Below are 27,730 nucleotides of genomic sequence, written 5' to 3'. Positions count from 1 at the left end.
CAGCAGGCACTGTTCCTGCTGGCTGAGCCTGCCCTGTCCTCTGCACTGCAGAAAAGCTGAGAAAACATCCTGTTCTGTGAAAGCAATGATTAGCCGGATCTGTGCTCCATAAATCCGCTGTGTGCTAGCACTTGCAAGAACTTCTGCTGGAGAGGAACACGACGTTAGAACACAGATTGCTGCAAATTGCTGACTTTCAGTACTTGCATCAAACCAAATTCCTTTTTTTTTTTTTTTTCTTTTTTTCTTTTTGTCCTTGCAGAAGTGGAAACTTATTCCATCCAACCTGGAACAAAATGTTTTATTTGGGTTGCATGGAGGCAAATGGAAATGCTGCTCTGCCACCTTGACTGCCCATGCATCTCTTGACCTTAAAGGATTGTGTGGGTTGCACGCTGCACATAGATCTGCACTGCAGTGGTTAGTACTGACTGCTAAAACTGAACAGCCATAAGAAGAATAGTAGAGGAGAAGACAGAAACTTTTTGTCGTCTTTTTTTCTGTAGCTGGAAATACCCAGCAGTTTGCTTCACTTGGAGCAGCCAATTTCTGCGCGATCCTCAGTTCAGACAGGGGTGGCTCCTTATGGACAGCTTAGTATTGCTTAGCCCATGGCAGACTTGGCTGACTGATAATGGCCTTATTAAAGTCTTTTAGAGACACTTAGGAGCTTGCCCTCACCTAGATCAGCTTAGCATCCCACACCTCTGGGTGTTCACTTGTTTAATTAAGGGAATGTTTTCATCACTATTCACTATATTCTTTCTTTAGCATGGCAGAACTAGAAGCTCTTACAAGGCTGGCTATCTGAAAGTCTGGGCTGGCTTTTCTCCTTCCCTCCCCAAAAGTTTTCACATGCTCTTGCCAACAGAACCGTGAAAAGCCTATGCTGGGTTTCCAACCGAGCTTGCGCGTGGTTATGCATGTAACTGGTTATGGCTCTTCACCACAAGCTCTGCTTCCCCCACGACACATTTTCCACAAAGCCAAGAAATGAATCTCTTACATACGAATGTTTATTGACAGAAATACATGATGCTTTCAAAATATATTTGTAGGAAAATGCAAGAATAATCTCTACAATCCAGTTCCTCATTAAATTCCAGTGTAAATCAGACTCCTGTCCCCACGAGAGATGCTGCTATACAGTACATGAGAGCTCTACAATATTTGCAAGGTTCAATGGATAGCTGCCTCGGGAAATAGGTTCTCCTTCTGCAGCCCATTGTGGGTTACATCTTCGGCTGTAGGCAAGACGCAGCATCAACCTGCTTGGTTGGGTCATGGCACTGTGAGTGGGAGATAAATGGTCCTAAAGTATTTACATGCTCCTTGTGAATCTGCAAATAGAAAAGTCTCTTGCAAGAACATCTGAACTGCTTACAAAAGTCTTACCAAAAGGTAATAGTCCTTGTACAGCATATTGGGTGTTAAAGCTATTTTGGGGAAGAGAAGAGGAGCAAGGGGAAGGAGAGAGGGGCAGGGAGGAAATGCATGGGTAGATCTTTTTGGTCTAACAGTTGTGGCTACAGTCTATGAAGGGAATTGTTAAGGCTGAAGATGCTGCATTTCCTACCTGATGTTTTATTTTTTTGCAAAAAGAATGTTACCAACATAAAAACTTTATTATTCTTTTTTCCCAAGGAAATAGTTCTTTAAATAGGGGAAGGAAAATCTACTATAAAATATTAGTGGTTTAAAAATATGGTGTCTGGAAAAATAAATAAATGTACAATTCCTATTCAAATATAAATCACTGTAAGCACTTGCCGAGCAGTTACTATCTCCACCGGTCTCTGCTCTGAAAGATTTAAGGTTGCTTGATTTCAAGCCTTCATAGGGTTCTCTGGGAAAGTCTTTGGACCTGATTCATTAAAGCACTTTGGCATCTCTTCACTGGAAGGGGACCTTAGGCACGTACTGCTTTTATTTTATGCTAAGGACAGAAATATGAGTCCAAAGACCCATCCTGGGCAGCTGGGAAGCAACATGCTTCCAAAAGCATTACAAACAACCAGAGCAGTTCCTTAAGGCTGGTTTGGACATTAAGAGCTGAACGTGCTGCTGCCCACCCCAAGACCAATTTGCCAATGTTAACACGATGCTGACGTGCAGCAGCATGGGGTTATCCGAGCAGCTTCATCAGATGTTCTCCTGCTATCTGTTGAGTTGCAATCCCCTACCAGACAGGCCTTTAGCTTTTTTAGTATTTTTTTTTGTTTTTTAATTTTCCCCCTCCAAAATTGCTTCCCCGTACTGCAGTGCACAGATAAGTGAAGTGTGCGGAATACATTGCTAATGAATAGCAGTAATATTTACATACAAAAATAGATAGGCTTGAACGCTTTCAACTATGTCCTTCAGTGCGGGAGAGAAGGAAAATAGCTGGCCCATGGGAGAAGATGCATCTTCTGCCAGCTTCTGTCCTGGAGCTGAGCAAGCTGCTCTGACCACTCTATTTGTGAGCAACTCTGATGAGCTAGAGCAGAGTTTTGCCATTGTTTTCATTTCTCCTCACCTCTTTATCTTTGCCCATCTTCTGGGACAGCCTTAGGAATGGCTTCTCCATTGCATTGACCTGGAGCTCCTCTGCCTCACCAGGACTGCTGTGGATTTGCTGCACAGCACCTCAATGTGAGCATTTCTCCCTTGGAGATCTTCAAACCCACCTGGACGTGGTCCTGGGCAGAGCTCTGGGTGTCCCTGCTGGTGCAGGGATTAGACCAGATGAACCCAGAGGTTCGTTCCAACCTCGGCGTGCTGTGACGATGCATGAGATGACAGGAGATGCCCTCACCCAAGGGACTTCAGGTCCCTTCCACACCAGACTGCCTGCTGTGAAGCTCTCCTTCTAGAGCCACTGAGGAACTGTGGCAGGAATGGGAAATCCACAAATGGCCTTAGTCCAGCCATTCTCTGCTCCTTTTTTTTTTTTTTTTTTTTTTTTTTCCCTTTGAAGATTTATCGCAAAGGGAGACCTTGACAGGAAACCGAGGTTCAGTACAAGCCTTGCTGGAGGCTTCTTCACAGATGTCTGCTATTTTAAGTACTTCTGAAGAGGAAAACCTTGAGGATGAGGATGGAGATCACCAACCTCATGGAGAGGAAACACCAAGAGCTGAACGGATGGAAAACTCTGACTGCAGCCAAGTTACCTGGCTCACACCTCTGCTGCTCTTGTATTGTTTCTGTAGTTAGCACAAGACAACATGAGCACAGAATTCGCTGCCAGAACAAAGCATCGCTGCACGCATCAGCACCAGCCTCAGGAGAAAATGGGTGTGCTGCATCACTACTGGGAGGTGATCGGATGCTTCCGTAGCTAAATGCAACCATAGAACTGGTCTGTGTTACAGCTGGGCTCCTTTACAACCAAAACCACCTACAGCATTCGGTTGGTCTTTGTCTCATTAAACACTCCCTTAGAGATACAAAATCAAGGAGTGACACCTTTTCCTCTCCCTCTCACTGGAAGGTGCTGCACTATCCCCTTCATCTCTTCTGGTCTGTAACCAGAACCTGCCCCAGCCCTTTGTGGGGCTGACAAAGGCAGTGTGGGATTTGGCCTCAACACCCCCAGTCCAGCCATGCCTGGATGCATGCATTTGCTTATGCCATAAAGTGTGGCCAGTGTGCATTTTTAAAGAGCAGTTGGGTGAGGATGGAAAGTGGATAAGAAAGGAGCAAATGGAGCATTCCAGCTCTTTGTGCTCAGTCCCTGGGTGTTTTCCAAGGGAGCTGTAGGGGAGGACGATGATTAAACAGCATGGGCCAGAGGATTTTTCTAGCTCTATCTTCTAAGTGCCAGCTGGCTATCACAAGCTGTGCTCCCTCTCCCATCCTCACTACATTTCTTTTTACTTTTCGAATCACTTGGAAGCTGGAGGATGCACTTGGGGAACGGGAGGGGATACAGCATCCCTGCTGCTAGAAAGCCTCAAGCATCCCTGTTTGGAGAGAGCAGAGCAGCAAAGCCATCCCTGCTAGGATTGGCCAATCTGCTGGACAGGTCCCCAGGAGCACCCATGGGTGACAGAGCTGCTGGACTGGATGTGGCCACTGTGTCATGTTGGTGATGTGCCATGGAGGTGTCTTCTTGTGTCCTTCTCTTCCATCCTTCACCCTGTGTGGTGGCTGTGATTAGCTCACAAGGGGTTTTCTGGGGTTTGTTTGGAATTCTGCCTTCCTTTGGAATTGTGTACATGTACAGGAGGGTTATGTTTGTTTTCTGTTTTTTAGGGAAAGGGATTAGGTGTTTCAGGGGGTTGTTTTTTGCTTGCTCAAATCCTGCACCCTATAAATGCGTATCCTCTTCCTCTAGGTCCTCCTTCATGATGGTGTCAAGAGGAACGATCCAGCTGTCCCCCAGCTCCCCGTTAAGGTTCACCTTCTTCTCCTGCATTTCAGAGCCCGTTTCCATCACCTCCAGTGTGGGGTTATCATGGTAGCCATTCTCCATTGTCTGTAGCTCCTCTGTCAGGCGCTGCTGTGAGGAAAGAAAACCCAAAAACCCCCATAAGGAAGAGCTCGGCTGTGCCATATGCTCAGCATTCATCACCTCCCAGCCTGACGAGGCTGCAACATGTATAGATGTTTATAACTACATATAGAGAGAGACTCCATGCTGAGTTTGAGGCTGCAGTCAGCAAGGTGGGAGCATGGAGCTGGATGGAGACAGAGACTGCTGATGGTGGTAGGAGGAAGGAGCAGCCAGAAGTGTGAAGAAAACCTCTCAGTCGTCTGGTCAGGGGGTTGTGTCACCACATCACCCCCTGGGAGGAGGCCAGCACCAGAGGCAGAGCATCCTTGGCTTGCCTTAACTCTGCATCCCTATTCCTGTCTCTCCAGCTTCCCCTCTGCACCTTTGTTTCTCTTTAACTGCTTGATTTTTACTCTCCTCTTCACCCTTTGGCAGCTTCCAGCTTGCAGATTCTGCTGGCCCATTTATTCCAGATCAGCATCATCTCCATGCCCTATCCTGGAGCTCCTGTTGGAAACCAGTTTCCATTTATCCAACTATCTCTGACAATGCGCACGCATGGCTGGGCCATCCCCTCATCCTTGGGGAGCAGTGAATCAGGCACTGAATCACCTGGTGCTCAGCACCATGCTATTCCAAGCTGCACCTCAGCCCCACAGAAGCTCTCTTTTCATCTTCACCATGAGCAGCATCCCTACCTCATCCCAATATTGTGTTCACTGCAGTGACTCATTCAGCCCCATCCCACCCCACAGTGATTTATAGAGGAGCTGCACTCCTACGTTGTCCCTTTTTCTAGGGCTCTCTGTTTGCATTCCTGTGAAAATCCTCCTGGCTTTACAGTTGATTTATTTAACTGCTCCTAACAAATGCTGGGAGCTGGGTGTGGGAGGAAATCCTTGGAAGGGGGAGAAGGAAAAGGATGGAGCAGCGGAACCGCAGGGCTGGGAGCTAGCAGGCACTGCAGGAGGGGACGGCGGAGCCAGAGGGATGCTCAGAAGCAGAGGGGTCACTGGAGCCCTCGAGATGTGGGAGGCTGCTGGTACAGCCCCCCTGGTATAGAGGGATGCTGGGGCAGCGCTCTCTCTCCCTCACGGCACAGCACGTGCAGCAAAGGGGTAGGGGGCTCCCAAGCTTTAGTAGGCTTTAGTCCTGTTAGCTGCTGACCTCCGTGGAGGGGGGAGAGCTGGGGGGGGGGGGGGGGTAATGGATGCGGCGCCCGCCCATCCGCTCCCTGCGTTTCATTGCACTCACATTAAAGATCAGGATGGCACGTCCATCATCAAACCCGGGGAGATCAGGGTGGAAGTGCTGGTTATTTCCCAGGTGAAACAAGAGCGGGGGTGGGAGTAGGTTTAAAAAGGGGAAGGGAAAAAATAAAAGGGGGGGGGGGAAAAAAGAGAGAGAGAAAACAAAACAGAACAAAACTTTCAAGTCATTCTTGAAAAGAAGCAGGAGGAAAACAAACAAAAAGAGGAAGAAAACGTCCAAAATAAAACACAAAATGGAGAAATGCTTTTGACTTCCTAAAACACTTTTGTAATTCGTCAGAAAAAGATCTTTTCCCATGCTCTAAACAAGAGGTCATCAACATATCAAGGAAACTGCATGGCTTGCTTCAGTTTTGCTCGCTATCTCTGTGGCCAGTGGATGCCTGTACCTACCTCTCTGCTCCATGTTACTTAAAGACATGCATCCCAGTCACTAAAAATACCCAATTTCTTTATGCTCTATGAAAACTATGGACCAAGAGCATCACGTTGCTGCCTGCTCCTCCAGGACTGCAGCACGTGGTGTTGATGCCCTTCTGATGTCCTCCCTGGCTCCCAATGGCATTTTTCAAAGAATCATCTAGGCTGCAAAAGACCTTCAACATCATCACCCTGACCTACCAAGTCCCATTGCTAAACCACGTCCCTTTGTGCCACATTCATCTCTGTGATAAATTTTTGGGGTATTTTTGGGGGGCGAAGGGTAAGAATGGATGGCTTTGAAGGCAGGATTTGGGCTGAGGAAGACTTTTTCATCCACATTACACTGTGACCCAAGGATGTTGCTCAGCTGCCCTGGAGGCAGCAGGGATGGCTGCTGCTCACTGCCACACCTGTGCACCACCAGGCCCTCATTCTCCTGATTTTCACTGTGGCTGGTGATCTGTCAACACCTCAGAAGGGCAACCACTGCCCCTTTAAAGCATCTGCATCACTCAGGCATCATTACACTGTGATGCTGCACCGCAGCCCCTTGAGTGATGCTCAAAGGTGATGCTAGCACAGTGAGCCAAGGCATCTCCACCAGCAGAGGTGAAGACCTGATGGTCTTCATCTTCTCTGGGATAAGGTTTTGGGATGCTCATCCCACCCAACTCCCACCATACCTGGCTCTTCTTTTGGGAGAAGCGTTGGTGACAGCAGCCGTAGATTGCTGCGATGAGCAGCAGGGAGCCAGCCAGGGTGACAATGGTGATTATGAGGGGTGTGCTGAACTGATCCTTGATCTCTTCCTCCATCTCCTGGTTGAGGTAGGTGACGTTGGTGATGCCAAGCTGTCAAGGGAGGAGTGGGTCAGGCTCCAAGGGGGGCTCTCTGGATGGGAAGGATAGCCATCCCATGCCACCCTTCTGTGAGGACATCCCCCATGTTGATCCTGGGGACCTTCTTACCTTCTCTAACTCATTCCTCTTTTCTTTCAGCTCTTCAAAGACTGCTGCAGGGTCCAGAACGCCTGGAGGAAGAGACGAGTAGAGAGGGAAAAGGTTGTGGCACCAGCTCCTGATCAATGGAAGAGGCAGACAGAGCTGTGTGGGCATGGAGCCAAGCCTTCACAGTTCTCTAAAGCCACCCAAGGAGCTGGGACCTCTTTGGCCAGGGGACAGCCCTGCAGACCAAAGTTGTTCCTGGAGATCTCTCCAAAGGAGCCATGGGAGAAATGTCCAAGCTTGATCCAGTGAGAAGGGGCAACCCAAGGAAAGGAGACCCTCACCCACCCTCTGGTAGACTTCACTGGACCTCCAGCTGGTATCACAACTGTGTCCCCAGCCCTCATCCCACCCTATCCCACTGGGCAGGACACAGGCCCATACTCACGATGCACAATGACATGCACAGCCCAGCGACGATGATTGGAGGAGGCCAGTTTCACCGTGCACCTGTCTCTCGTGCTGTTGAATGCGTGCCGCCTGCCTGAGCAGAAGACCTCGAAGAAGGCCTCATTACTGGCTTTCTTCCAGTCGTCCTGTGGTGACAACAGTGGGTTGGCACCGCTGCCCACACCCAGCATCCCAAAGCATCACATCCCTTCCCCAGGGTAGCCGGAGATCATAGCATTGTTTAGGAAGGGAAAGATCTCCAAAACCATCAAGTCCAACCATCAATTTGACTAAGAGAGTCCCATCAGAATATCATGTTCCTTAGTGCCACATCCACCTCCAAGAATGCCTGCTTTCCTGGGCAGACTCATCCCAGTGCCTGAGAACTCTCCATGAAGAAAAATTCTTCCTAATGTCCAATCTAAATCAACCCCCATGGCACGACTTGAGATCCCAACATAGGATGCTGCGGTCACCCCCCTCCCTATCCGCCTGTTGCCGGCCTTCTCAGGGAACAGGAAAAGTTCAAAAGTTGTTTCTTTACAAAAAGCCGAGCTCTTGGCTGCTGTTCCTTACAAGGGCCCTTATCTGAGAGCCGCAGCTTTTGGTGTTCCAGGAATAGCAGGTCCCCAGGGGAAGTGGGGTGTGGAGGCTGAGGCTGCAACGGGAACGGGATGGGGCTGTCACGCTCTAAGGGCATCTGCAGCCCTCCCACCACCTGCATTTCTGCCCTTCAGGGATACCCCATAGTTCAGTTTTGCCTATGGAGACAAGAGAAAGGATTTTGCTTCTGTACAAATGGGGCCATCCCTGGAGGGGTGAGCCTGGGGAAGTACTGGAGGGATGAAGGTGGAGGGGTGGATGGAGTCCACAGCCCCACTGGGATGATCCTGAGGCTCTTTGCACCTGTCCAATGTCCTCCAACAGCTAGGAGCTCGATAAAGTAGGTGTAAATGCTCAGCTGCCTGCATGCACAGATCCTGCACAGGGGCTGTACAACAGCATGCATAGCTTCTGTGTGCATGCATGGCTTCTTGCATGCACAGGTCATGCATGCACGGCTCCTGTAGGCACTGTTGCTGCATGCACAGCTCCTACACTCACAAATCCTGTGTGCACAGGTCTGACAAGCAGAGAAATTGTATGAGAGATTCTGCATACACAGGCATTGCATGCATAGTTCTGATGTGCATACACATCCTGCATGCTCCCTATCTCTATGCATGCACAAGTCCTACATGCAGAGATCCTTTGTGCATATGCCCAACAAGTGCAACAAATGTGTGCACAGATCCTGCATGCAAATATCCTGCATGCAGCAATTATCTGTGCACACCTTACTGGAACAAGCTTCCAGAAGGAGCAAACCCCAACCATCCTGGGAATTGCAGCTGCCCCTCACCTGCCCTTTGGCTTTGCAGGGGGAAAAATATTTCCCATCCTGCATTGTCCCAGCTGGAACCCCAGCAGCACTGGGAAAAGCTGCAAGTGGCAGGATGAGGCAGCAGGAGGGGGGAGAAAAGCACTAAGCTCACTGGGAGCGGTGTTTTGTGTCTCTCTGGACGCTGGGTTGTGCTCCTACACTACGCACATCCTACAGTTCCCCATTCCCTACACTTTGGCACCAGCCTTAAAACCTTCTGCTGCCTCCCTGCAGCTGTCTTCTCTGGGGCTTTTCTTTGTCTTTCCCCTGCACTTGAGCACCCTATCACTCCTCCCACCACCCTACACATAAGACATTTACAACACTCTTTTTTTTTTTTTTGAGCTGGGGAGGCTCAAACTCCTGCATTCAAAGGGCGATGAGCACCGCACTGCTAGATGTTAAACCCCTGCAAAGGCTGACTGGGCGGGATTTGCCCTTTCCCAGCTCAGAGCAGGGGCCCATGGCATAGCCATAGGGATGCCCCAGCCCCGCTCTCTCTGTGCCGGAGCCGCTCGCATTCCTTGGCTGGAGTTGAGAGGCGCTGCCGAGCAGTGCAGATCCGGTTCCCACACTGGCAGGGACCTAAAACCAACATCCCTGAGTGAGGTAATGGCACTTGTGTCAACAAACCTGTCCCAACAGCTGGGGCACGACCTTGCTTGGAGCCTCAGTGGATTGGGAATTGTCCTGCTGTCCCCAGCCCGGAGGTGGAAGATAGATTTTGGAAGGTCTCACAGTGGCTTTTGTGTCCCCAACATGCTCCAAATTCACTCACTGGGCACATCCCAGCTTGGGAAAGTGATGGAGGAGTCTGTGACCTCCCTGTGAGGTTGCCATAACGTTGTGTGGCTCAGCTGGAGCTGATCACCATCTCCAGGTCACCTCCAACATTGTCACCTCCTACTCCATCTAATGGATTGAGATGAGGAACAGGGCACCCAAGCAGCCCGCAAAAACCCAGATGCAGATTTTTCTTACAAGAGCAGTGAAGCACTGGCACAGGTTGCCCAGAGATATGGTGGATGCTCCATCCCTAGAGACATTCAGGGTCAGGATAGATGAAGCTCTGAGCAGCCTGATCAAGCTGTAGGTATCCCTATTCATTGCAGAGGATTTGGACAAGATGACCTTTAAGGGTCGCTTCCAATTCATACAATTCTATGATTCTATGACACACACGAGCTAAATGTTGGGAATATCACATACGTAATGCAAGGCATGGAGCCAATGAGTCTCATTAGAAAACTCATTAAGATCCTGCTGCCATCAAAAGAATGAGAAAGGGGAACAGGGAGCGTGGAGCAACCTGGACCAAAATGTTCAGCACTTGTCAAAAGCACCACCTGAAGAGGAAAGATGCTGGGAAGCAACCAACCCGTAAAAGACCTTCTGCTCAACTGCATATTACCAACTGTGTATCTGCTCCCTAGGGCAGTGGGCACGGCTCCGAGGTGCCAGAGCTCAAGGAGCATTTGGACAGTGCCTTCTGACATAGGGTTTGGATTTTGGTTGCTGCTGCGTAGAGCCAAGAGTTGGACTCAATGGTCGGTGTCGGTCTCTTCAACTTGGGACATTCTATGATTCTATGATTATTTTGAATCATTTCTGAATTTATTGCAACTGGAGAAACCACGGTGCAGCGCTGTGATCCCCAGGTTCAGTCCCAACCTTTTGCCAGGTTCCCTCCTTGCACCACTGCTGATGCCCCAGGGGCACAGGGGAGGTCTGCAATGCCACCTCTTCTGCCAGGTGTGACATGGACACATCCCCTACCCCTGCATTGCCCTCACTTTGCCCAGCTCCTCACGGAGCTGAGCTTTCAGCACAGTGCACTCCCAGTGCTGGCTCGATCTTACAGACCAGGATTTGAGCCATTTCTGGAACACTTCTCCTTATAGCACACATTTTCCTGTTTTCCCACGGGCTGCAAAATGCAAAGGATTCTTTCACTTTGCTGTCAAGTTTTGGCTACAGACTTGTTTACTGGGCCTACAAAGCAGGGAAGCCAGATAGTGCCATTTCTGATATCTGCTCAGCTTGGGAAGCACGAAATGTAGCAGAGCTTTCAGGAATTTGCCGAATGGGAAGTGGATGGGTGGGAGGTGTTTTGGCAGCAGAGGAGGATGCTATGGGAGGATGCATCCTTGCAGTCCTTCTGCAGCTGTTTCAAGAGGCAATTAGCATTTAGCACTAACACCGTTTCTGATGGTTATTACACCCAGAGGAACCAAAGGAAAGCAGTGCAGCAGACTTGCTGGCTCACCTACAAGCACGGAGAATGCCAAGCTGTGATGTCCGCTAACCCCATAGCTTACTGGTGCATCACCACAGAATCATTACAGTTGGAAAGACCAATAAGATCATTTAGTCCAAATGTCAACCCATCCCCACCATGCCCACTAACCACGTTCCTCAGTGCCACATCTGCCCTTTTTATGAACACCTCCAGCGATGGTGACTCCACCACCTCCCTGGGCAGCCTGAGCCAATGCCTCAACACTCTTTCTGAGAAGTCAAGATCTGGCATTTGCTCTTGCTCTTTACCATCAACCTAAAACTTCAGCCTACTTAAAAATGCTATCTAATCATTCCATCTAATCCTGTCTATTACAGGAAACCTGTCATTCCCACAAGAATACTTTTGCAGGTGGGTATTCATAAGAAAAGCCAGTAGTGAGTGTGGACAGCCTCCAGGATAAGGGGTCTTGGTGTATGCTCTTGGGTTGGGTTCGCCTTTCCCTCATGTTGGAACTACAGTTAACCACTCGCTGCTCCCACAGAGGGTTTGAAACAAATGAAAAGGAGCTTTTTGATTACTTTTGGGTTTTCTGAGAGCTAATTTAGCACCAGAGAACAAATCAAGACCCAGCATCCTGGCTGCTGTGCTTTCTGGTCGCTCTGCAGCTCAAGCCACCCTCAAATGTTTTGGGGCTTGGGTATGAACTTCTGGCCCCTCTGAAGTCAAAGGCAGAGCTTCCCCATTAGCTTTTGAAGAGTAATGGTTTCACCTTCTAGAACTTCTCATTGCTCTCCTCTGAGACTTGGCTGAGTGAGTCCCTCCCCTTGAGCAAGACTACATGGACATCTGCTTTGGTCACATCTCCCACTGGGATATACTGCTGGATGTAGGTTTGCATTTACTATTTTACATCCTCAAAGTGTTTGCATATTTTGAAGCAATTCATGTCATCTCTGTAGGCTCACATGCTTAGAGAGCTGCAGGTTATAAGTTGATCTCTGCCAGCAGCCCCAGCTGCTTGTCCTGCAGAAAAAGTCAAAAGGAACCCATACTTACACAAGTTTTCTCTTCTTTCAGATTTAGGATGGGCCGCACCTCTCCTATCTGGTCTTCACAAATCACCTGGAAGGACAGAAGAAAAGCAACTGTCAGATCATTGCTGTTGGCTGAAGGACAGTCCACCACCCATACAACCATGAGACAACTCAACCAAAGCTCTGATCTGCTTTATCAAAATAAGTCAGGCCCTGCGCTCCTCCACTCAACCATTTCTGTATGATAAGAGTTCTCCCGGGTAACTCAAAGGGTTGCCTGGAGTATATTTGCTAATATGCTTCCCAAAGCAGGCTTAGGATTTGCAGTACGAAGTGGGAATTAGCGCAGGCAGGAGGAAGATCCATGCAAGTGAGCCACAATGCAGATCCACCCTACAAATTATGAACATTTAGAAACAGGATCCCTTTCCTTCCCCCCTAGCACTGGGATCTTTCATTATCCCGGCTTGCATTTTTAGACTCCCCTGCTCTTCCTAAGCTATTTCTGCTTTTATTGTCCATGTAGGGTTTATTTTGAATTGTGGCCCTTGCCCTCTCATCATGTCCAAGTCCACCCCAAGGCAAATCCTGCCCTCCATTACACTTCTCCTTCTCTTCCCAAATTTCAGTTCTTCCCTATTCATCACCCAGAGCTCCTTTCACCTCCATCTTCCACGTCTCTGGTAAGCTATGTGAAAGAAGGCTTTATCCACTCTTATTTTGCTACCTTCTGCTTTCCTACGACAGGTCTCTCTCTGAATCAGGCACATACAGTGAGATGAGCTGCAGTTTTACATCTACATGTGATTCCAGCTAAAAATTAGTGTGATTTGGGGATAAAATGCAGATCCCTGCTATAAGATCCCACCCAAAGAAGACTATTTGCACAGACGCGCCTTGCCACCACTTTCCAGGGAACAGCCTGATTGTGCTCAAACTCAACAGAGGCCATTCAGGAAGACTCAGTGCCCTTTTTAGCTGTTTTGGACATTAGGAAATGCCCACCTTTCCTTAAGTCACATTACCTCATTTGGGGGAGAAACATTCGAGTGTGTCTGGTCAGGACTCTTGCTCTTCATGTGGTCTTTCAGGGTCGGTGTTGGCAGTGGTGCACTGGTGGGGCTCTGAGCAGTAACTCCAGATTTGTGTGTCACAGATCCATCTCCCTGGCTTGTGTATGCTGGGTCACCAAAATACAGCAAAAAAAAAAACAAACAAACAACAGACAGTCAATGAGACAGTAGAAAGGATACAGCTGACACAGCTCCACTGGTCAGCTCCCACCATGCTCACTAACCCATGCCTCTCAGTACCATCTCCATGTTTCCTGAGCACCTCCAGGGACAGTGACTCCATCACCTCCCTGGGCAGCCTGTGCCAATGCCTCACCACTCTCTCTGAGAAGAAATTTTTCCTCATACCCAACCTGAGGTATTCTGTATGAAGATAGTCATTTCACCTATCCCTGCCTGCTAAAATGCTTGAAACGTGGCTTGGATAAAGTCAAAGAAGAAGGTAACAGGAAACTGGGTCTCAACTATATATTCTCCACAGGAGGATAATGAAGGGTTTCAGAGCCATCACAAGCTTCTGTGTGCAGCCATATGATCTCCACTCACAATCCTACCTAAGTCTGAAAAGCTTCTTGAAGCCTTCACACTCCCACAGTGGGATTGCCTCCCTGTAAATGCTACAGGACAAAATACCAAGGGGAAGTTTGAAGTGTGCCTTGCCAGAGCACTTATAGACTAATATAACTCCATAAAGCTCTGGAGGTATAGAAAAAGCATATCAATGGTGTTCAGCTGGATCCAAGACACCACGCAAACACTATTAAGAAGTCAGCAGCCAAAACCCCTGCAGCAGCGACGAATACCCTACCAACTACTCCGAGTTCCTAGAGGTTACAGACTCAGAGTTTAACCACAAAATCTCCTTAGTCACCTAAAGTTTATTTTCTGTGCATGTCCACTAAGCTGTCAGCTGTATTAGGGATCTTCTGCGTTCAGCATTTGGGGTGCTGTCAACTCTACAATGTCACAGTGTACTTCTCAACCCATCGCTCCCTTTTGCAGTCATTGGAGATCGAGTCACTGCAGTCAGCTGTGGTTGGGGCACAGCTTCCCCCATCTGAAAGCATTTCATCAGATGATCCATGCCTTGAATTTTGTTGACTCAGTCTCCACTGATGGCAACAGGGACATAAACAACTGGTGGTCATGGAAACAGCTACGCTGGACAGTCCTAAAATGGGACAAGGCATCAGTAACCCTTAATGACAGGGAGGTGGATGGGGTAACCAAAGGAAAAGACCACCAAAGGGCTCCCCAACCCAAGAAATAACGATTTTAATCTTCTGATACCTGCTTTAGCAGTTGTCATGGTGGTTGTGACTGTGGCATTCTTTGTGCTGCTAGATGGCGAAGACAGAGATGTTTTACTGCTGGTAGAGGGCACGGATCCACTATGAGGGGTAGAACATTCAAATTTCGGGACTGGAGAAGTGGGACGATGACTGGAAAGTGAGAGATGCTGGTTGGTGGCAGATGTAGAAGAAGAGACACTGTGGTCCTTGTCCAAAAAGCTGCTCACTGGGACTTCAGAACTTGACACAGTACTTTTCAACTGGTTTAAAGCAGTGCTTCCATTGTCTGCTATGTGTGGAGATGTTGTGACAGTAGACAGGAAGCCTTTTGGGGTGCGTGAAGGGCTGGTTACTTGAGTGGAATTAGGACTTGCACTGGGTTTGAGTAAGATTTCTGAGCTGTCTGTAGGGCTCACCTTCTGCTGTGTAGCACTGGAGGTGACAGCAGAGGTGGTTGTTGGGACAGCGGCGCTGGCTGAAGAGCTGACCTGCTGAGATGCACTGGTTGATGCCACTGAGACATGTGATGTGTCATCTTGTCTGCCTGTGGTCTTGGTGTTTTGATCTGGGGTGTGTGTCAATGCAGGAGTGGATGGTGTTTTTCCCTGTGGGCTTGTAGTGATGATGCTGGGGGTGATGCTGGTTGATGGTGGTGGGATGGATGATGTTGAAGAGTCATGTTGTTTGCTTGAAGTGGCTGCCTCTTGAGCTTTGGTGAAGGACATCACAGCGGTGGGAGCTGTGCTGCTTGGTTTGCTTGCAGAGATACTCCCTTGCACCTGGCTGGTGGTGACTGTAATAGTGGTGATCTGCTTAGTTGTTTCTGGACTCACTGTGGTCGAATGTGTAGTTTTATCATTATTGCCAGAGCTGACACCTAGGGAGAAACAGAAAGGTCAAGGTAAACTTTGAATTAGGGACACTTCCTTTGGTTTCCACCCAAAACAGGTATTTTATATGTCTATGATTCTATGATTTGCAGAAACAAATGCTGACCAGGACCCACAAGTCATTAACTCAGGGCTCGTCTCATGCCTTTTAATCTGATATCAATGCATCCACTGGAAAACAGAGCACAGGACGAGAAGGAAGAGCTAGGTGACCTGTGGAGAGAAAATTTATTATATTTGCCCTGAAAGAGCGGGTCAACACTAGATAGATCTTGCAGTTAAATACAAAATGCATTTACTTGGAGAATTTGATAATTTTAATTTCAAGGATGTTCACATCAGCTGCCCATTGCAAATATACCACCAAGTTACGATTACTTGTTTGCTTAGCTTATTGTTTCTTTTACTGTTATAAAAAGCCTCAGTAACTCACATTTGTACATCCTGAAACATCACATAAAAATGCTACTTTTGTCATTACTTCATACTCTTCAAGGAAAGCTATAAAGAGCTTTACTGAAAGCTGACATTACCTTGCTGGGTACAAAACTCGTTCTCCATGCAAAGAGGGCTGTCCATGACACCGAATGAGATCTGCAGTTAATTTCTGAAGAGTAATTCAAATTCTAAAATCATAAAGGTGTTTCTGAGGGGTACACTCTGAAGGACAGCTTGCCTAATAGAAGACAAGTCTCCAACAGCAGCAACATCCTGCAACACTGAAACATGGTATATTCACGTTTCAGTGGTATATTCAGACTGGATATAAAATTTGGGTCTGTTTTCCTGTTTGTAATCACAGCAGGAGCTCCATCAATTGCCACAGAGATACTCTTCCCCCATTGCACATGGAACTGTCATTTCTGGGCACTTGCTCAATTTCACCCCAGTAAGGTCTCGACCAATTTTCCACCTTTCAGAAAATGCAGATTCCACTGAGGAACTTCATCAGTGCATCTGTCTGCAGTAAAGAAACCAACTGATTCTGGGGCGTTTCTTCCATTTGACAACAGTACAAAGGAGGGCTATTTTTTCCCCCATGCCCCTCCTTGTATATTGTTTCCAATTGCCCACAGCAGGAAACTTCCAAGGTTGGATGCTGCTCTCCAGAGACCTGCTTTGTTTCTCTGTGTTGACATGCTGATAAGGCATCTTCTCTTCCATGGCTTGTTTATTGGCACCGGTTATGCTTCCAAGATCTGATGGAAGCTCAAGTTTTTGAGATTCATACCACTAGGAAAATCTAATCTGAACTGACTCTGCCAAGCCAAGCCACCAGGAGCAGCCATTCTGAAAATACCTTTACAATGTGAGCTGAGCAAACCAGCAGTGTGAATTATTTTAGGAAAACCTGGGCTTGTGAGGAAACATTCCCACCACATCTGCAGGTAAAGACCATTTATGGAGAGAAGTCATATTCCCCGTTAGACTGACCACCGTCTTTAGGAGAAAAAGAGCAAAGGAAGCAAAACACCAGTGCTGGTTGGGGATTTGGAAAAATTTATTCTCAGAAAGAATAGTGAAGCATTGGCACAGGCTGCCCAGGGAAGTCAGGGAGTCACCATTCCTGGAGGTGTTCAAGAGGCGTGGAGATGTGGTACTGAAGGACATAGTTAGTATGCATGGTGGGGATGGGTTGATGTTTGGAATAGATGATCTTAGAGATCTTTTCCAACCCTTATGATTCTATGATTCTAAGCTAGAGACCGGGCGTCCAGTTAGAGACTATGGATCTATCCCATAAATAAGGCTGTAAAAGCCTGACAGAGGCTTTGATGACAAAGGGAAAAAACACCCATACCCTAAAGATAAAATATAAAAGAGATGTAAATAAAGAAAGGGTCAGAAGGAAGGTGGAGGAAATCTCCCACTAATGCTACTTCTTCTTCATAACCCATCCCTGTCCCAGAAGCACACAAACCCTTTGTGAAAGATCTCCCATCCCAAACTTGACTTGAAAGTACCATTTCCATACTAACCTCCACACTAGCCCAGATGGGCTGCCTCCATTTCTTCCACAGCTACAGATGAGTAAGACCCTCCTTCCATGGAGGATCCACACCCATATTATCATAAAATCACAGAATCATTTAAGGTTGGAAGAGACCACAAGGATCATGTAGTCCAACCAATATTGCCCACTAACCACATCCCCCAGTGCCACATCTGCCCTTTCCTTGAACACCTCCAGGGATGGGGACTCCACCACCTCCCAGGGCAGCCTCTGCCAGTGCCCAACCACTCTTTCAGAGAAAATAATATCCAGCTTGAGCCCCCCCATGAAACATCCCCACATCCGTCCTATTGATATTTGGGCCTTCATCTGTCAGTGAAATTTACCTTTGCTCTCCTGTTGCATTAAATTAAATCGTTTTCTCACTGCAGTTACATACGGTGCCAGATGCCGCTGTGCTTCTTGGGCTGCAGAGCTTTCTGCAGTTTTATTGCCCAGGGCTTAATACCTGCTGTTTGCCCAGGGACTCTGCCTCGGGGTCTTTCAGAAGCCTAGTAAATGTTAATCCCCAAGCAGAAATAAATACACAACAAGCAGCGTGAGCATGCGACTCCACGAGGCACAGTTTTCCTTCCATATGCTTTGTATCTCTTTCAGACTTCTGAGCACCATTTTTTATCTCTTCCTCCTCACTTGTTCCAAATTTCTTTGTTGGACCCAGGGGTAATAACTGGTAGTAAGCCCCTGTTTTCCTGGGCTAGTGGCCAGTGTTGCCTGATGACTGTCCTCCGCAGAAGAAAAGAATAGGATTGAAACAGAAGAGAGAAAACCCCTGCAACCACGGGCTGACAGCAACAAAAGGCAGACAGGACAGGATTATACTCAGCACCCCTTCAGCATGAAGATTGCTCACAAAAGATACAGTATGTCCTCCCTTGGGAAAAGAATGATCCTTTCACTCCGTGAGCCCCGGAGATAAAAGGATTTAATGCGTACTAAGAGAGAGAAAGAGGATGGAGGAGAAGCTCTCTGAGCTAGCACACCCCTCCACAGCATGGGGTCCGACCCAGCAGCCTGAAGGAAAGTTCACTTGAGTTTCAGCCGGGGTCCTTCACCTTTGTTGTAAAGAAGGCAGAAGAAATCCTATCTGCCCCTGACCCTCCTGGCTGCATTTTGACAGGGGAAGGATGATTGACCATCATCAATTCTTCATTTTAAGGAAAACTAGCAAAGCGTAGGAGCTATTTGCTATGAGGTTGCACCTCTCCTCTTCTAAATGCCCCTGAAAAACAAACAAACAAACAAAAAAAACAACACAAAACCTTGCATTTCTGTGCTGGGCAACAGAAATCTACCTGATGTCTCCCCACAGAAGGAAAGTGCAAGCTTTCCACACATGCTTCATTGTGCATGGTGGCCAAATGGCCTGGAGGAAATGAGTACACTGTGAAAACATAATTTCATTTCCGGATACGTATCCCATGACTGTGTTGGTGATATGGTGTCTCCATGATGGGGACAGTCCCGGAGGGATGAGAACTTTCTGTTACTGCTAGCTGTGAAGCTCAGCTTGCTTGTCCCCAAGGGAGGCTGGACTCAGACCCCTCAGTGCTTCTGGATGGGGTTGCTGTTGGAATGCTTGGTTAGGATGTGAAAAATCACCTAAAATATGAAGGGAAAACTGTGGTGGCTTGTGCCAATGCAACTCATTGCATGATCAACTGAGGGTGACCATTTTTATCTGTCAGAAACCATTGCCAACCGCGCCACAAAGTGATGCACCAATCATATCCACATCACAAAAGATGGTATTCTGCAAGCTTGGGAAGATCATGGAATCATAGCATCACCAAGGTTAGAAAAGACCACCAAGACTGCCAAGCCCAACCCATCACCCCCATGCCCACTAACCACGTCCCTCAGTGCCACACCTGCACTTATCTTGAAAACCTCCAGGGATGGTGACTCCACCACCTCCCTGGGCAGCCTGTGCCAATGCCTCACCACTCTCTCTGAGAATAATTTTTTCTTCATATCCAGCCTGAAGAAGCTTGGAGGGAAGCAGCTCGGTTGGAAAGGCCACAAGTTGGAGCACAAAGCAGAAAAGGAAACACATCCGTGCAAAACACAAAGTGAAAGGACGTGTCCCGTCCATCCAAAGCCACCACCTCTCCACGCAGCTCCTCTGGTTCAATTAATTCCCTTCCCAACAGCTTCCCGCTTCCTATTTCAGGAACACCTCCCCCCCCTTTGACCACCTTTTTGAAATGGCTCAGATTGGCTAAAAATCTATTAATAGTGAGAAAAGGAAGCCCGAAAGAATAACTTAGGAAATGGTGGGTGACACACCCCATGCTGGTGGGCTGAGCCCGGCTCAAAGCCTCGCGCCAGCCAGCTCCTGCTCCTCCCAAGGTGGGATGAGAAAGCTGCAGAGACCCAGCAATGAGGGAAAGAGAGGGGATATGAGCCAGGCTTTAGGAAGTTCCTATTTCCCTCCCCTTTCACAGCTTTTTTTCTGAAAAAATAGGGGCAATGGGTTGTGTTTGTTGATTGGAGAGCCAGGACTGAGGCTCCAGGGGTGGTCACTGTCAGGGGATAGCATGGACCAAAGCCAGCGAGGATGCTCCTCGTCAAAAGGAGGGTTTTATCCCTGAAATGCAGTCCTGATTGAGCAGGAACAGCGCACAGTCACTGCAGGGTACAGGAAATTTGTCACCTCCTTTTAAAACTGTGAGGGTGACCGGATTGGCAGAGTATCACAGGGTAGAGTTATTTATCCTGGAATTCAGCTGGGCTACCAGAGCCAGTGGTCACTTCTCTAGATTTTTTAATTTTGCTTGTGTAAAGGTTCTTGGGCTCTTTAACTCTTTGCTTAGGGCAAGATGGGATCGAAACAGCATCATCCTCCCAAACTCCCTGCTGGGATTTTGGTAAGGGATATAGTGAGGATGCTGTTAGTGTTCACATCACTCTTACCCGTGACAAAAGGTGCATCTTCAACATCATGTGGTATCATGGAGATATTCAAGAGCCATCTGGACGCTTTCCTGTATGACCCACTGCAGGGAACCTGCTTTGGCAGGGGGACTGGCCTTGATGTTCCTCAGAGGTTCCTTACAGCCCTTACAGTTCTGTGATCAAAGCAATACACTTTCTTCAACCTGGCATTGCCTGCCTCCTTTGCTGCCGATCTCACCATCAACATTACAAAATGTTTTCAGCCAGGCCAAAGAGCAACGTGGCTTCCCAGGTGAGAAGATGAGGACAGGAAACAGAAGAAAAATGGCTGCAGAACGTTCTTGGCAGCATTACATTTCAAAATATTAGAGATAAGACCTGATGGTTGAGTCTAATTAGCACTGCAGCATTGCTCAGGAAGGAAATGAGCACTGTTGGACTCTGGTTTAAAACTACCAGGCTTGTTTTCAGCAGGGAACCTCCTTGACTCTGCTGTGGTGAGGCTTTATTGATAAGACCCTGCAATTTGCAGATTAGCTCTTGCATGTGAGTGACCGTGAAATGAAGGCAATAATACTGACAAACCTCCTTGGTATTGACCAAGAAATCCACCTGTGTCCTGAGGCATCTTTCATGCCAGGATTGTGACACAGGCCCCTGAAATTCAGGTTCTGATGAACTGGCATTTTCTGATGAGAAATATGCCTCATTAACAAATTCCCCATCAGCTCTTTCTGTAAGTATTTCAGCCAGCTCAGCTTGTCTGCTGTTTCATTTGGAAGCATGACAAATATTAAAGATCATCCAAAGGCATGTCTCCCTGCTGGACACACTGCTCTTCCCCTGCAACCCCAGCCTCTCTCCTCTTCACTCCCTTGGCCTCTCTAAACACTGCATTTTGGGAGGCAGAAATGCATTCCTTTGCCATGCTGACTAATGACTGGCCAACAGACTGGTGGAGCAGAAGGATCTCAGCACTTCACACTCAGGTTTTCTCAAAAACGCTCTCATTAAATAGTCCTTCACACCACACCTGGACCTCTCCTGGACCTCTCCTGAGTTTCCCTTTGAGGACTAGATATTGTTGTGAAATTGGAATCAGACAGCGGCATCTTCCACCCAAGAAGATCCAACTGGTCCATTCCAGGTAGTGTCATCCATATGGCCACCTCCAGACATAGGCAATGGGGTGGACCAAGCTCCAGTTCAGCCTGTCACGAATACACATGGCACATTCTATTTAGGAATATGTCTTTGAACATCCTATTTAGGCCATGTGTCTCCACAACTCTTCTCACGGACAGGCTGTAGCTATCTAAGAAGTGAAGAGGGAAAAACAATCAAAAGCAGACAGGAAGACTACTGTGGAAAATGAAAAGCCTTCACATGAGGTTGTCAAGGAGGCAAACAGACACACAGACACACTCTACTCCCTGACATTATCACTGAGCTTGGAAACATCCTCTTTCCACTGGGGTTGCTGGGATTTGGAAGAGGATCTGCTCCATCTCCACACCTTTCCCAGTCTGCAAAATGAAGCGGGGGCCCTTTGCAGCCCATGCAGAAACGCCTCGTTGCTCAGGAAGCTGTAGTGGAGCTGCTGGAGCGGAAACACTGGGAGCAGAAGCCAAAAAAGCTGCGTGTCGCAACCCAGGCGGACGCTGTGAAGCTCAGAGCCACGGTCCTGCCCTTCTCATACCTCCTCTGTGCCATCAGAGTGGAGTCATCCTGTGATGGCCTCGTTTCTTTGAAGCAAGATTTGTGGCAGCGCGATGACCTCCTGTATCAAAGGAGCATCAATCTCCTTCATGTAAAGCTCAGCAGGGGAGTTTTCCACCTGCAGCCAGTGGCTGAAGGACATAAAGCCTGGTATATTTAGCTCTCTATTTCTGCAGAAATCACCCAGGGCCTTTGGAATAAACTCAAGGTTCACACTGAGTGATGGACTACAACAGTTGCTTTGAAGCAGGGTAAAGCTCAGCTACCTTTAGCCCTGAACAGTGGCCATGAATCAAAATGACACTGAAATTCACAAAAATGCCGTAAGATCACATAACCTTGTTACACAGAAAACATTTGGGATTCTTCTTGTGTAGTTTCTGAGCTGTAAGTCTCCCAGAAGCCCTTTCAGCTCTAATCCAGTTGGGTGGCATCCCTACCTACAACGGGTTTGTAGTTGGATGATCTTTTAGATGCCTTGCAAACCTAAGCAATTGGGTTTCTATTCCTTTGATTCTGTAAGTGCCAAAAAGCCTGTTTTTTGGGAAAACAAAAACAAAAAGTAAACAGATTAAAAGCCTAAACTTGTCTCAATCTGGATAGGCATTTGAAGTCTGCAGGCAGGACCAACAGCCTGGATAAGACTACCAGGTTGGCAATGCTGACTTGACTCCTCTAGAGCACCCAACATCACCAACTCTTTACAGTGAGGGTAAAAGGCTGTGTGAAGATGGTCAGGGGACATTTTTATTCTTTGAGATACAGAAGAAGTTCCTCCCCGTGCTTTCTGTCCCAGAAAACTGAATCATCCCTGCCTTGTTTTTCGTGGAGTACTACTACAGACAACTTGAGAGGGAGCCAGGACATGAGCCAGTGAGATGGGAACTGATTTTCATTCAGCCTGATGGCTTATCTACACCAAAGTACTCAGGAAAATTAATCTAAAATTAAAAGAAGACATGATTTCAGAGTGGATTAGTCAAAATGCACACAACCCACCAGGTGGCCACTCTTATTCAGCTTTACATCAACCTTCATTCCATTTAGCCAAAATGAAGTGGGTTGAATCAAATTAAAGTCTCCTTAGCCCTGAAAGCCAAAATGCAGTGGGGGAGAAGAGAAGATGCAGTTTAAGAATGCTAATTTAGGAGAAATCTGGTGATAGTCCCCACAGAAGCAAGCCCCCAAACGTAACATTTGGCACCAATACAAACCAAACATCAGGGATGGGGTGCACCCTCCTCTCCAGCTCCCATGTCAGCAGAGGTGGGCTTTCCTACCCTACTCATTGTCTTGCCTTCCTCTCCAGCTGTCTGGGCTCATATTTGGGCTCATATTGAGCAAGATGTGGTAAGACTTGGCCCTACTATCCTGCTATCTGAAACTGTGCCAGCTGGCCAGCACCACTGAAGTGTTTTCTCACCTAATGTCACTCAGGTGACATGCACTGGCTATGTGTCTGGATTTGTTCAATGAGAGATGGAGGCCATGATGGTCTTCCAAAGTGATGAATGCTGTAAAAGTGAGGACATCAGACTCCAGGAGAGGTTGGAGGCCCAGCACAGAGGAGGTCTGATCTGCAACCTTAAGGATGAGAACAGTGAAACTAGAGGAACAAGGAAATCTCAGCCTCACCACAGGTAGCCCCAGTGTAAAGGAAATATAGTGTGGATGGGTGATGGAGAGGTCAGTTTGTGCTGGCACATGGCACCACTGCAGCATCGCAAAGCGCTGTCTGCACTTCTGTGCACCTCCCTTTCCTCTCCTCCTCCCCTAAGATTTACAGCAGGAATCACCCTCCCAGGACAGCCTCTACTCCCTCCTAGAGGCTTCAAGCCTCTGGCAGAGCCTTGCTCTGGGCAGGACTTGGAGGATGCTCACCCACCCTGAGGGTGAAAATGGTCAGCGGAAGAGTGATGGGAGGCTGTGATAAGACCCACAGCCTCGCCCTCCTTTGTGCGCCCAGTGTTTCTGGTGAGTCATGCCATCAGCCCAAATTTACACCCCCAGCTCTGCTGTGCTCCAACCAGCAGCTTTATTTTTAACATTTTCAGGGTCAACATGCAACACCCACCACCAAGCCAGGATGGACCCAAAGGTGATGAGCTGGTTCCATCTTTGGTCCATCAAGGCTTGTAGTTGGTGAAGGGTGCTGTGATGTGAAGTTGATGAAGATGATGCCAAGTGATGTAAAAAGGCACCTCCAGGAGGCACCAGTGATGTTCTCACAGATCCCAGCTTCCCTTGGTGAAAATTTGGGTGATACCTAGTTAAGAACCAGCTCTTTAATGCTTTCTGCTTTTGCTGCATTTTTTGACTGTGCTGGGGACAGGTTCCTCCACAAACACTTCATGGAGCAACGGCAAACCTTCACCCACATTAAAGCTGCCACCACATAGAATAACAGAATGACTTGGGTTGGAAGGGACCTCAAAGATGATCTAATTCAACCCATGCTGCAGACAAGGTTGCAGACTGCTAGATCAAGTACCGGATAAGGTTTCCCAGGGCCCCATCCAGCCTGGCTGTGGGTCTCTCCCAGTGTTTTTTGTAGAGGAGCTGAGCTGGACATCAGGATCAGCCCCTCTGCTGTGTTTAATCCCCTCCATGACCTTGGCAAGACAGGGTTACGGAACCGGCAGCCTGGAGATTTCCTGTTAGCGTCACGAGGAGGGCTCCACATTTCCTTGTGATCCTTTGTGTGTCCGTGCTATTTCAGGTCCCACCTTTTTTCTTCAGCTCCCACCCACAGCTCCTTCTGGGTGGGGTCTTCCCGGATCATTTGGAGCTCTATGTATACACACGCATATACGTATGCATGTCCATACATTTGTATAGCTGTCAATGCAAGTGGAGCCTTTGGGCAATGGCTGGACACGACGCTCTTGGCAGGAGGCTTGGGACTATTCTTTAACTGGGGAGAGCCTAGGAAGGGAAGGACACATCTCACCCTCCCTCCTATTCAAAACTATTTAAAGACGGACTGGCACAGAGTTGCTTTCCCACCAAATGGCTCCAGTGACGATCTGGTTTTCGAGCTGTGTAATCAGATCAACTTCTATTGTTGGCAAATTCATAACTGCCCCATTATTTAATTATCCAGAATCAATCGGTTTTATAGGGAAAAAAGAACATCCATACATCCATGTCAGCTCCTTTTTTTTTTTTTTTTTTTTTTTTTTTTTTTTTTAGTAAGAGCATTGGGACTCAGTTTCCACTTGAAGAACTTTTGTTCTTCAAACTCAACAGCTCCTACTCTCCCCATCCTTACCAGAAAACACACGATCACAGGAATCACTGATGAAAGATGCAGACAGTGAGAGATGACCTTTTTCAGTACTTTCCTGATGGAGGATTCTTCTGCACAGAATATTTGTTATGCAATGCTCTCTTTGCTGCTGTGGGCAGCAAAGCAGATGAGCCTTAACCATTTCCCCTCCTGAGAGGAAGGATGCTCTTCCAAGAATGATGCATTGCTCATCTTTGCTCAGCCACAGCCCTCCAAAATAACCCTGGTAACATATTTAATCTATCCCTTCCTCACTTTCCCCATCCCTACACACAAAACCAGATGGATTTCATATGGAGGAGCTGTCTTCATTTATGGACCAGTCTAGCAACTTGCTTACCGGGGCCCCAATCTTGGTTGGGTGCCACAGCAACACAAATAATTAATAATACTAATTCCCACGAGAGTCTATTACATTATAGTTCAACTTCCTCCCAAACAATGCCTCCTCTTCCTTGCTTTGTGTGTTCTTCAAAAGAAGCGGCTGCTGTGCTTTAGGGCTGGGACAGCAGTCGAGGTAAACATACACCCAGCGTTCCTGCTTAGATGGGCCTGGGCAGCAAAAAAAAGATAAATCTGATTTCAGACAATTGCATTGTGGACAGGAAAAAAATTGGGGCTTTAATGGAAATCGCAACCTGGCAGCACTAAACAGAATTTATTCTGAGAAGTCTCTTAGGGCATGTTTATTCAGTATCTACAGGATGATCTTATTCAGAATGGCAATAAGAGAAAGAAATGATGAGAGCAGAAGCGCCCACTGGTCTCAGGCATTCAAAACCTCTTTGTTTATGAAGCAGTGAAGGCTGCAGCCCTTGGTCCCAACACTGCAGTGGAGGGACACCGAGATTTATGGTGGGTGTGCAGACTGCTGTCACAGTGCTTGGACATTTCCCTGCTTATGTGTGGGTACTGTGCCTTTACCACCCAAAAAGTGCGTAAAGGGAAAGATGAAAAGATGACTCATAAGCAAGCAGATATATATATCCTTTGCCCGCAGCCAGTTCTGGGTTGAAGTTGGTCCATCCACTGGGTGTGTGGGCCAGGCCAATGGTCCTGCATAGGTTATATGGGGTATGGAAGCACCACAGCACCGTGGGTTGAGGTGCAATATCAAACTCAAAAGCAGGGACACCAAAATATTATGTGTTCAACAAAAGCTGGATGGCAATACAGACTGGCAATCCTAAAATGGTTTGAGTTGGCTCATGTTAGAGCAGAATGGGCTCTGGATGGAATGTCTTGACGGCCTTTGGTCTTCCTTGAAACACGAATCTGGCTCTGAAACACATGGTGGCATATCTCTGAGATGGTTTGTCCATTGCTAGGAAAAGGAATATAGGCTTACACAGCAAGTAGTGAAGGTGGAGAAAGAAGAAAGCTCTTGCTAATAAGTTGGACAACTGTCCTGACTTGATGTTTATAAAAAACAATGCACATTCTGGTCAAGACAGAGCCTGCAACAATTTTAATTAGTCAAATCAAATGTGGCTTTGTCATAGGAGATGAGACACAACCAGGACCAGCCAGCTGGGTTCTTGGCTGCTGAGTGACATTGTCTTTCCAGCCCAGTGACCTCATTGTTATGAGTCAATAGGGGAACAATGTTGTTCTCCCAGCAAGGAGTGGGATTCCTGAGTGGCTAGAGCCAAGCAGAAGAGCATGGGAAGTTGTAGGATGTCACTAGGTCGGGGACCCGGCATTTTGCACACAGTTCAAACAGGCTGTGGCATTATCGTGTGCTGAGAAATACAATACAAGTATGGCATGCAACAGGGGTTATATTCAGCTCCTCAAAAACTCTACATCTGTCCCTGGACCCGAAGGTCTAGGTAGTGGGTTTAAGCATGAATAGACTCACTGGTTAGGGGAAGAAACACTACGTGTCATCTTGCAGAAAAGAGAGCTTGCAGTGCCAATACTCCCGGGGCTCTGGATGGAAAAGATCAGCATCTGTGTCAGCTTTGGAGCTCAGGGCTTCAGTGACATCTCCCTGCCACCAAAATCCCTCTCCCTCCTGGCTGCAAAGTGGCATGGCCATGTCTGGCAGTTGTGCAGCAGTCAGGCCATGACAGGGCAAGGGAAGGGAGCAAAGGAAGCAGGAAGGAAGAAGGAGCTGCACCCCCTCCCTGCTGTTAATCATCCTCCCCTTTCGCTTTAGAGAAGCTGTCAGGCCTGCAAACACCATGCTGGTTCCCTACCTTGGAAAGGGCAGAGCAGTGGGCACAGAAGGAGGACACGGTGCTGGGCTTGATATTATCCAAATTACTCTGCTCCAGGAACTGCAG

General features: G+C 47.7%; 1 protein-coding gene across 4 annotated transcripts in view; it reads right to left on the bottom strand.

Annotated features, from left to right (window-relative positions):
* Positions 1-994: 994 nt before the first annotated feature.
* PODXL (podocalyxin like) overlaps positions 995-27,730 on the bottom strand; it is a 40,158-nt gene continuing 13,422 nt past the window's right edge. Inside the window, exons 2-9 of one of the 4 annotated variants that reach the window (XM_015289480.4) lie at positions 14,631-15,509; positions 13,293-13,447; positions 12,290-12,355; positions 7,567-7,714; positions 7,143-7,204; positions 6,858-7,025; positions 5,735-5,791; positions 995-4,486 (exon numbers count right to left, since the gene is read on the bottom strand). In XM_015289480.4, coding sequence (XP_015144966.1) covers positions 4,295-4,486; positions 5,735-5,791; positions 6,858-7,025; positions 7,143-7,204; positions 7,567-7,714; positions 12,290-12,355; positions 13,293-13,447; positions 14,631-15,509 — 1,727 coding nt within the window. In that variant the 3' untranslated portion in view covers positions 995-4,294. The remainder of the gene's footprint in view (positions 4,487-5,734; positions 5,792-6,857; positions 7,026-7,142; positions 7,205-7,566; positions 7,715-12,289; positions 12,356-13,292; positions 13,448-14,630; positions 15,510-27,730) is intronic. The other 3 variants (XM_015289512.4, NM_001271894.2, XM_015289559.4) reach the window with 3 other exon arrangements.

Source organism: Gallus gallus, chromosome 1, assembly GCF_016699485.2.
Source record: "Gallus gallus isolate bGalGal1 chromosome 1, bGalGal1.mat.broiler.GRCg7b, whole genome shotgun sequence".
Lineage (NCBI taxonomy): Eukaryota > Metazoa > Chordata > Aves > Galliformes > Phasianidae > Gallus > Gallus gallus.
This window is presented reverse-complemented; position numbering and strand designations above follow the sequence as displayed.